Genomic DNA, 10,801 nt, shown 5'->3' on the forward strand with positions numbered 1-10,801 from the left:
TTTGATTGATGGAGATTTCAGATCCATGTTTCCCAAAAGGTTTTTAATACAGTATTTACTTGATATGCATCATGTCTCCACTTTGTCTTCAGGAGTTAAAAGAACTTCATATATTTAACTCCTTACAGCTCAGACTTCTCCACCTGTGCGCTAAAGATTAGATAAATATGATGTTCGGAACCCCAAGTCAGATCTTTTTAAAAAAAAAAATTAAATTAATGGATCCTAAACTGAATAAGTTGTCTCCTGTAAACCGTATTTTCTGGCCAAAAGAGGAGTAAAATAAAAACAGTCTGAAATGTTTTCAACATTCTAACACTATCCAGGTCATAAAAAGTCAAAAGGGCAAAAAAAAAAAGAAAAAAAAAAAAGAAGTAGATTTTACCATTTCTTCATTGCAATTATAAACCATTTCTTCTCAGTCTCTACGGCTTTGAGTGAGTTTATTTCCTGCTGCTGCATCAGAGGTTGTTTTTTCCCCCCCAATTTCTTTGGAGCAGAGAGCGCAGCCGGCGTCTCCATCCTCCAATCCCCAGCTCTCAGGCCTGAACCAGCTGCTGTGATTGGCTGTCGAGTCTCGTCTGCCCTCCCATCAGACACGCGGGAGAGAGTTTGATTATCTGTCGGTGAACGAAGGCGGGCAGGTCATCAGGGTCAGGACTGCAACGTTCCCTTCAGGTACCAAAACCCTGCGCTGCTGATGCAGCACTCCTGAATAGAATAAAAACAGAATAATAATAAAATAAAACAAAAGGTTAGACAGATGGCAGAAAAGTGGTTGTAGGAACTGTGGCTTGCAAAAGTATTCATACCATTTACCTATGAACTGATTTCTAAAGAAAATTCATTGTACTCATTTTATTTATTTAGGGGTATCAGAGCAAAGTAGCTGAATAAGAATTTGTACTTTTTGGATTTGCATTAGAATACTTCAGCAGTCCACCAGAGATCTCAAACGTCACTGTCGGTCTTACATGAAGCAGTCGATCGACTTCAGCTTTAGACACGTCGCCCAAATCCTGAGCAAGTCTGGCTTGGATCACGTTCCTCCTGACCCGGTGGTTCTTTGTGAAAAGGTCGTAGAGCAGGCGGCGGTGCTGCGGGAGAAAAGATAAACAGCTTCATAAGAAAATGTTGAGATGTGAGGATCAATGCTGTGTGAGAAGTAAAGTTCACCTTGTCGAAGTTGTCTCCTGTCTCCCAAAGACCAAACACCTTCCTTTCGTCAGGAGCTAATTTACTCTGAGCAGGAAACTAAAGTGGAAGAAAAACAAGGAATCACCATAAAACATTCCCTGATTGCCAAAAAGTGGCTGTGTTTTCCTTTTAATTTTTTTAATTGCTTAGGCAGCTGTTAGAAGCAATAGAGACTCAAATGAAAATACAAAAACGTACAAAATATGATTTTTCCTAAATATGTCCTCTTTACAAACTTGTAAACACACAGCCTCTGAAACACAGAGAAAACAGAAGAGCACTCATTTTGTGAGTACTTACAGGCACCATTATCTGCTTGCAGTGGCAGAGCAGCACAGCGTCCTGCAGCATGTGGTCGGAAATGGAGCTGAAGACATTTTGTCCGGCCGGTATGGAAGCCAGGTAGAGGTTAAAGAGTCTCTTCAGCTCATTCAGCGTCAGCACAACATGCTTCTGGAAAGTCTTTGTCACAAAGTCCTGCAGCTCAGGGGTCAAGCTGTTGGAGGGGCTCCCTCCGTTAGTGTGATCCAAGCAGGGGGAGCTGGCACTGGGGTAACCATTAACAGAACCGTTGTGGATGGAGGAAGAAGTGTCCATCAGCTCCTCCACAATGTCGCCGTTGGGTTCCTGTTTGATCTGGACGCTGCTTCCTGCACGTCTGCCGTCCAGGCCCCTCTGCAGCGACGCCTGGTTCTCTTGAGCTCGCTCCTGAGCAAACTTCAGGCGCTGCACACCGCTGACATAAACGGGCTCTACAAAACACACAACGTGAGGTTTATGTCTGGAAGAAAACCCAGAACCAGGCTCAGATATTACTCACCAGGTTGAGGGGAATTCTTTGGCATGAAGTCTTCTTTAGAGAAGTTGAAAACTTTTTCCAACCTTTAAAGAGAAAACAGGCCTGAATGTTTTTCAAAAGAGAAGAAATACATAAAGAAAAATATGTACATCATAGGGAAGCAAATTATTGACTGATAACTTAATCTAAAGCTGATTGATCTTACTCATCAACTAATGATTAATTAATAAGTGTCCGTTTTTTTTAAACAAGAGGCCCAACCGACTTTCCATAACAAAATGCAAATTTTTTCATAATGTTAAGAAAGGAAAAAAAAATCAGCTTTATTACAATATGCCAGCTGTGTTAAATACTGACCGAATAAACTGAAAATTGTCGTTTTGCATTAAACTTATATATACAGAAATATCTTAGGTTGCTGAATAGCGAAATAAAAGATTAAAAGAATAGAATAAGAGAAATACTAAATTCATACAGAACTATCTCTCTATAATATTAAAACTTCGCTCCATTAAATGCATCAACTCACCACAGCTCTCAAAATCAACCGTGTTTATGGCGCCATGTCTTTTAACATCATGCTACAATGTTCTCCGTTATCTCATCCGGCTTTCTGTCATATTATCCTCACCTTCGTAGCACTTCAGTATAGAGTAGTTGGCTCCGTCATTCAGATCGGCTAAATTAGCGCTGTTAATCGGAAACTTAAGAAACTTGTCGAGTGTTTATATTTCAAAACATTAAGTGCATTTTCCATCGCACACTAGACTCCGTTTGGACCATTTCTGTTTTCCGTCTTGGGATAGCTCGGCCGCCATCTTTGCTTCTCTGTCAATCCGCTAAAGGATGACCAGCAGCGCCCTCTGCTGGATGAAAACCAAACTACACCTAAAAGAATGTCTCCGTGGGCGCTGATAGTAAATCGACTGGAACTAATTTTTCATTAATAAACCACTAATCGACAATTGATCATATATGGATAAATTGTTTGCATCCCTATTACTTTAATGCATATTAATATGCTCTACAAATACAACCTACTTGCTCTGGATACCAAGCCACAGCATGTTCTGTCTGTGAGCAACGTCTGGGTGCTTCTTGATGAAATCTGCATCAGTGGGCAGCAGGAACTCCCAGCCTCGGTTGATCCGAGGAGATGCCACGTGCTCCAGGAACTCCTTCACGTCCTCAGGTGGAAGCTAATGGAGGCGGAGGGAAGGAGAACATAGTTCGTCTGTTACCAATTGGTTCTGTTTATATTTGGAACAGCTTTTAGTCTGGAAATTACTGTATATATGTGAAGTTTGAAAAGTAAAGTTGCACAAGTCTAGTTCTAGAAATAAACAAATACTAAAAGTGAACTACTAATTAATATCATCCAGTTCAGGCATCAAAGTGCTTCTTCTTACCTTGATGATGGATGCAATCTCCTTCCTCATCACTGAGCGTTCCTGTGTGAATCTCCACATCTAAAAATAAGAACCCACTCATTTTATGGCTGCATAATCTACAAACTGACTTAGACTCAGGTAGTTCAATGAAAAACTGGAGCAGCATCTCACCACAAAGTCTCTGCCACGACAGAGAACTTCGGCAGGAACGCCACTATGAGCACTGCAGGTGTTTTTAGGATACAGAACATCACTGTGGACAAGAATAAAACTTTAAATATACTTTTTTTCTTCTATTATCTGAACATTTTTCTTTAAACAAATAGGGAAAACAAAAATCTCACCTCTTTACAACCCAGTTGCCCTGCACTAGCAGCGCCACCTGCTGGATGCAGCGCAGCACTGACGTCTGGTCAGTACCTGAAGCAAGAAGGCCCATCAGGTTGGCAAAAGGCATCACCTTAACTGCAAGGAAAAGTTGCAAACTCTAATTAATAAAACAGATATCTGCACAAACCAACTAAAACATAAACAATGATTAAAATCTGAAGGTTTTAAGTGTTTTTAACAGATTTCTGTTACCGTTCTTCATCAGGGTCTTGACCTGGTCCCCCAGCGGCAGAGTGCGGAGCTGAGCCATGGACAGAACGTTACTGGGACCAGCAGGCTTGGCGCTAACACACAGAGAGAGACGGTCACATTAACGATACACCTCTGCAGCTGCTTTACACCACCAAGAAAATAAATAAAATCAAGTAACGCTTACACTTTCTCCTCAGCCAGTGGAGGCATCAGCATCGCCAAATACTCCCTGAGAAGAGCAAACAAAGACGGGAACAGAATAGGAGTTAAAACCAGAATTTAGCTTAATTCACTCGTTTTTTTCTTTACATTTTATTCCTCTATTATAATCAGCTGATAGTGTTACTGCTAAAGAAACAGTTTGGGAGTTTTGCATGTTTGCCTCATTCAAAGAAAGGCATTCGGTTTGCACATTCTTTGGAACTAATTTGAAAATAAAAAATACAAAAATTGATTCCATACTCAGCACAAGAAACAGATTTATACACCTGCCGTGTTCGAGCAAGCTAAATAAATTAACTAATGCAGATTTGGATGAATTAAAGCAAAAGTCACAGAATAAATGTGATCAGATTTACCATAAAATCAAAGAAAACACAAAAACACTAGTTTTTAAAAGTATTTTAAAACGTTTCATAATCTCTTAATAATTTTGTCCAAATTAAGATTTGGAAACATCCTTAGACTGGACGGAAAAAATCAAGGATCAACTTTCTGTCAACATAAATTTTTTAAATAAGCTTACTTGTTACATTGTTTGTTTTCTTTGGCCACTATCGCATGTTTCATTTTGGGAAAACAGAAACAGAAATATCCTTTATTATCCCCCAACGAGGAAATTTCTGTGCAACAGCGGCAAAGTGAGAGCCGTTCAAAGCAAGCAGATTCACACAATGATAGGAATATGCGATATATAAAAACAAAATAACATAATATTACATAAAAAGTATTCATTCTCCATGTTATGACAACTTAAATGTCATAAGTTGTTACACTCACTTTGGAGTTTTGACCAGCTCAGAGTTTTGCGAGGCGTCCACTGACTGACAGTACAGGTACTGCTTTTCATGATCCGATCGGCTGTCCTGAATCAAATAACGGGAAATGGAAAAAAATCTGCAAAGGATCGCCAAAAAATAAATAAAAACTTTCTGTAATAAATGGAGAGAGCTCCCCCTACCTTGGGACCGTGGTACTGCAGGTGGATCCACGGCTCCTCGGCTTGCTTCTTCTGCAGGAACTCGTAGGACTGGATCCTCCTTTGCCGGGCCTGCTCGGACTCAGGTCGGGCAAACCTCACCTGAAAATGAACACACCCAGAATAAATTCTGAAAATTCTCTTTTCTTCTGCATGGGAACTTAAAGTAAAAACAATCAGGACTCCTCTAATTTGGTTTTGAATCTAAATACTCACAGTAATTGCTTTGGCTTCCTCCTCCGCTTCATCCTGAGAGGAATCTCCTCCTGCAGGGACAAAACTCTGGTCACAAAACTCTGGTCACATGTGTGCAGAAACACCAAAACCTACTAGAATCAATACATTCTAACTTTATCCATTAAATGAGGGGAGGAATTAGTGAAATCTTGACTTCTGAACACAACTTAGTTTCAGTTTTTATGACAGAAATATTCTGATAGCTGAGAGACAAAGTGTGGAGATATTTCAGCAATTTTTAGTCAAAGAATAAATGCATTTTCAATATGATTTTCTACCTTTACTAGGAGTAAAAGTGCAGCAATTTAAAAAAAATGAATGTGTCAAACAGACACCTTCGTTAGCCGCCTCGCGCTCTCTGGTTTTGCTGTCCGCTTTGTCCAGGTAGGAGAAGCTCGGTCTCATCTGCAGGATTCCCGTCAGAGGCGTGATGTGCAGCTCTCCTGTTCACATTAAAAGATGCACACAAGCATGTTGAGCTTTTCTCCTGCTTCTGTTTCCACATCCTGTCCTACGTTTAGCAAAAAAAAAACTTAAAGGCAAAACCAGAAAAACGTGGAAATGTGGAACGAGAATAAAAAGAATCACCGATAATTGTGCCATTTACTTGGCATCAGATTGATTCCAAAACATGCATTATCACACACCTCTGAGAAAACCACGCTTCATTTTTCTTCCACTTCACAATAATGTGTCACTCTGTTTTTCCGTCACATAAAATCCCAGTGAAACACATTACAGTTTGTGGCAGTCACATGGTTAAACTCGCAAAACTACAGGATGTATTAATAATTTTGTAGGACACTCCAGCAGCTGCTCAACCAGCTAATCAGGTCAGACCTTTGCGAAACACAGCAGCCGCATATCTGGACGTGTTGGTGGTGGCCTGCATGGAGGAGAACGTCTGTTTGTCCATCATTTTTCTGCAGAGGAGAAAACAAGCAGGACAATCAGACCAGTAAACAAACCAACCAGTTTATTTTGCTTTCAGATATAAATCTGATGGTTTAACCGCTGACGTACGCCCTGTAGGTGTTGGTTTCATCGCAGGTCGTTCCGTCCACATTCAGCGCTATCTGCTCTCCTTTACTGCGACAGTAGTTGGGACTCATTGTGTTGATGGCCATTTCCAGCTCCAGCTGATTGACGAGCAGCACAAAGAAGCACAAATACTCAGAGACGTTAAATTTGAGAAGTATGAGAAAAAGATTAAATGTTCGGAGCATTTTCTAAAAGACCTTATTCAATGTTTTTGACAAAAAAGTGCAAAGGTGAGCTTGATATAAACTCAAAAGCAACTCCAACCAATCAATAAGTGAAATTATAAAATAAAGGTTTCTGTCCTGATGAGGGAGAAAAATTTTAATTTAAAGACTTATAGAGGCTCAGAGATAGGGTAAAAAAAATCTCTAAAATTTTCTAGAAAAAAAAAAAAGAAAATTACTGTGCTTGAAAAGTTAAAAATTTGCTAGAAAAAAGCTCTAATTTTGAGATTAATCTCTAAAAAATTGTAGAAGTTTAAAAAGTCGAGAATTTGTCGGAACTTTTCTAAAAACAAACGTCAACATTTTTCAAATTTTGAAACTTATAAGGAGACAGGAAAGTTTCTGAGTTTACCCTAAAAATTTCTGGGGGGGTTTTCTAGGAAATTTTTGACTTCCAAGTTTTTTACTAGAACTGAGATTTTACTGAATATAGCCTAAAACTTTCTGACTTTTTTGGCAGAAATTTACTCCTCTTTTTTATTGTTGTTGTTGTTTCTACAATGGCCCTAATCCAGGAAAGGAGTAAAAACCCAAACACAGACTTAAAAAGACAGAAACCAAACAGTGTATATCACAAAAAGGCCCATTTACCCTCTGTTGTTTGGGTTTGATCTTAGCGGACAGATGGCTGACGTCATCGTAGGTCATGGTGCCCGGCCGCACCGGGTACTGAGACAAATAAAGAGAAGCAGGAGACCCCAGATATTTTAAATGTTTAACAGTCAATCACATCAAAGACAGTTCAGAGGAATGTAAAAAAAAAAAGACAAAATAAAAGCTCACCTGAAGAAGATACAGTTTATCTGCAAGGCTTTTGGAAAGATATACATCAATCTACAGGAAACAGAAAGGTTGTTTGCAAATGAACATCAGTGCAGGTTTTTCTCAGACCAGTTTTCCTTTTTCCACAATTTCCTGAAATATATATTTCCAATCCCAGACAATTAAAAACTTTCCACCATAGGTAGAAATCTTAACGGAAAATACGAACAAGAGGGAAAGCCTGATCAGAACCGTCTCATTCATCTACTGTTCATTATTATTCTAGTGTGACCAAACTAACAAAATATCAAATATAATACGTTCTAATTCTGGAAGCAAAAAAAAAAAAAAGCTAAGATCAAATTCAGAAGGACAACTGTGATAAAATATTTACCCTAAAACAACATCTATTTCACCTTACGTTTCGACAGAGAAATGCTAAAAAGGTTAGAGCATTCAGAACTGCTGTAGGTTAGCATACCACATTAGGTGCAGCACAGACACATAAGCACACTATATATACACAAGATTTAAAAATTGGTAGCCCATTTTCAAAACCTGAAACCCCACACATGATGATACAAAAAATAAATTAGTCCTACAGTGTATGGAATACAGCCACCTCACAAACAGTCAGATGGAAAAACATGCTAAACCTCTTAAGTGAAAATGCGAGTTCAGAATAAACAAATGTGGCTAACAAGAAAGAAGTGAGGGCGATACTTTGTGGGCTGTTTTCAGAAAAATCAAAACAAGATTTTCCTCCATGCATCTTAGAAATATCTCCTAAGATCATCCTTAGCGCCATAATTAGAGCCTCTTTATGATTGACAGAAGGGACAGAAACTATTCTCAAGTGAAAATTTCAGACAAAATTAATATTCTTATATCCTCCACATATTATGTGACTGAGCTTGAACTACACCGCAAGGAAAAACATGGAAAATGTCAGTCAACTACACATGCAAAGCTGAAAGAAACATATCCTAAAAGATTAATTTTGTTTTAGTAAAAAGCTTTGAATACCGTCTATAATTTTCCTTCCACTTTATATTTACATAATTATGTTGATTTATGACATAAAATATACCTCCTCTATAATGGGATCATCCTCATCACCACTAGCCATATTGATGTGATCGGAGCAGGGGGCTGAAAGGGGTCACCAGAAAGGACTGGCAGATGATACAGAAAGAGCCAACCTGGAAAAACAAATATAAATCGAGTTGGCTAAAAGTCCCACTAAGCAAAGTTGAAACAGACAACAGATAAGAAATTAAGAAAATGCTTAAATGATACACTCTTATGGTTAAATCAACATTATCTGCAGCCTTGTCAGGTTGTATGAACAAGATTATGAGCTAGCATCTATAAAGGTAGTTATTAAACTAGCAGATGATGCATTCACCCACACTGCCCAGGCAATAGTCACATTATGAAACACTAAGCAATACAATCCAGTAACATGAGTTGTAAATGTAAACATCTAGTAATCAAAACTATGTCTGACAGATCCATAAAACAGTGAATTCATACAGCAAATCGTTTAAAAGTCAATGTTTAGATGCGTTAGCTTCATTAGCAAGCTAGCACAAACCTCTCATGAACTGGCAACCGGGCCTCAAAATAGCTAAAAACTTAAATACTAAAAAAATGTGCAAGTAAAAAGAAAGAGTCGGACAAAGTGCTACAAGTTTAACGTTACGATTTCCTGTATACGTATAAGATACGACTGTTAGCCGGGTAGCAGCTAGCCTAGCATACAGTAGCACAGCCTGGCGTGCTTAAAGACACATGCTGAAAGAATATCAGTCAGTTATCTTTACGGAAATAACAACCATACCAGGACATAAGTGAAACTCACCTGCACACCTCGCAGTCCAGTTTGGCCCGACACATCTGTAAGAAAAAATGTCCGGAACTCGCAGAGGAGCACAACTCAGGCAGCTGAAGTTAACTGTTGGACTGAAGGTACCATGTTGAGTCAGCGCAGAGGACACGTGGGGAAGGTGGGGGGACTCATTTCAGTACGATCAAAACTACACGACCAGTCGTTTATGAGATACTAACCACAGCTGATGCTTGAATTGCTTAGGTAACTCTCTCTGTTTCGCTCACAGTCAATGAATAAAACAACAGAATAAATTTGGTACAAAAGGATGATGGCAGCGGTGGGATTCGAACCCACGCCCCCGAAGAGACTGGAGCCTTAATCCAGCGCCTTAGACCGCTCGGCCACGCTACCTCTTTCCAGAACCTCCCGCAGAGCGGTATAAATACAAAACAGCAATACTGTTTATGTTGTATATGTATAGTTTTTGTCTTCAGCAAATGCAGCCACCTTTTATTACAGGTCTTACACCGCTTATTAAATAATAACCAATAATAACCAGGGGCGTTGTTGAAATCTGATTGGCCACCTTATCTGGTCAACCCCCCCCATCAGAGCTGTCAATCAGTTAGTTCATATCATACCCTACACACTGTAGATTAGCATTATATCCGCACTTCATGTCAGTAGATGACAGAAATGCTTCTTCAGTTGTTCTACAATTGCCATTAATATTTCTGTTGTTGATTGTTTCAAATTTATGATTAAAATAATTTATTTATATGTAAATACATGTACATGAGCTCATAGCCAAGTGTTTAATTTCCATCCCCATTGGCAAGTTGGTGTATATAATGTTTAATAAAAAGAGGAAACAGCATAATCATACCAATAAATTCTTCATAAAGAAGAAAAGGGGTTAATTAAACAGTTGTATTGTATATACAGTTAAGCTACTCTAAGCTAAACAGGCTAATTGTGTGACTAGAAATACTAATTGTGTGCTAGGCCGCTGTAACAAACCGATGTGGCTGGCACCTTTTGACACCCTCTGCAAAATGTTTGCAATACTTACTGCCACTGGCACAAATTCAGTCCAACCCTGCAGGAGAGTAAGGTGTGGCAAAGAAGTAATGAAGGTGAGGCAGGACATTTACAACAGCGAGAAGGGAGTGGTGAGGAGTTTAAGGGCGTTTAAGATCCGCTCTTTTTGTTTGCAGTGAGTTTAAATGGATAAGTTCACATGCAAGGTCAGGCTGTACGCCATGATGCTTGTGGACAACAAAGACTAGTTAACTGTTGGACTGTAGTGAGAGAATGAGCGGGTGAAATGGAGCAAAATCTTCAGAACTCGCTGTTAAGAGAACGGCAGCAAAGAGTAATGTCTTAGTATCACTAAACACAACACATTTCCTGCATCTGCTTCTGTCACGCCCCATGAATGAAACTGTAGGAGTTCATTTCTGTCCCACTTTAAGAATCACTGCTCCTAACAAGCTCAATTTGATGATTACAGTCCTGGTATTTTTTGCAGTTTTC

General features: G+C 39.2%; 1 protein-coding gene and 1 non-coding gene across 2 annotated transcripts; both read right to left on the bottom strand.

The window, feature by feature from the left end:
• Positions 1-479: 479 nt before the first annotated feature.
• polr3e (polymerase (RNA) III (DNA directed) polypeptide E) lies at positions 480-9,504 on the bottom strand. Its single transcript, XM_044102858.1, has 21 exons — positions 9,296-9,504; positions 8,522-8,633; positions 7,453-7,503; positions 7,261-7,338; positions 6,428-6,543; positions 6,245-6,327; positions 5,740-5,847; positions 5,384-5,433; positions 5,150-5,269; positions 4,969-5,054; positions 4,154-4,198; positions 3,970-4,061; positions 3,732-3,852; positions 3,559-3,640; positions 3,406-3,465; positions 3,038-3,195; positions 2,018-2,079; positions 1,498-1,949; positions 1,177-1,254; positions 975-1,097; positions 480-711 (listed from the first exon to the last, which is right to left on the bottom strand). The coding sequence occupies exons 2-21, from the start codon at positions 8,558-8,560 to the stop codon at positions 655-657; spliced, it is 2,061 nt and encodes a 686-aa protein (XP_043958793.1). The 5' UTR covers positions 8,561-8,633; positions 9,296-9,504; the 3' UTR covers positions 480-654.
• Positions 9,505-9,594: 90 nt separating this feature from the next.
• trnal-aag lies at positions 9,595-9,676 on the bottom strand. The gene has a single exon. It is a non-coding gene; the product is annotated as a tRNA-Leu (tRNA).
• Positions 9,677-10,801: the final 1,125 nt, after the last annotated feature.

The sequence above is a fragment of the Gambusia affinis genome, linkage group LG20, assembly GCF_019740435.1.
Source record: "Gambusia affinis linkage group LG20, SWU_Gaff_1.0, whole genome shotgun sequence".
Lineage (NCBI taxonomy): Eukaryota > Metazoa > Chordata > Actinopteri > Cyprinodontiformes > Poeciliidae > Gambusia > Gambusia affinis.

Coding starts and splice junctions, on each gene's coding strand:
- polr3e (XM_044102858.1), bottom strand. CDS start 8,560: ATGGCTAGTGGTGATGAGGATGATCCCATTATAGAGGAG. Junction 7,339..7,452: donor ATAAACTGTATCTTCTTCAG/GTGAGCTTTTAT, acceptor TATTTGTCTCAG/TACCCGGTGCGGCCGGGCAC. Junction 1,255..1,497: donor GCAAGCAGATAATGGTGCCT/GTAAGTACTCAC, acceptor CTTCCACTTTAG/TTTCCTGCTCAGAGTAAATT.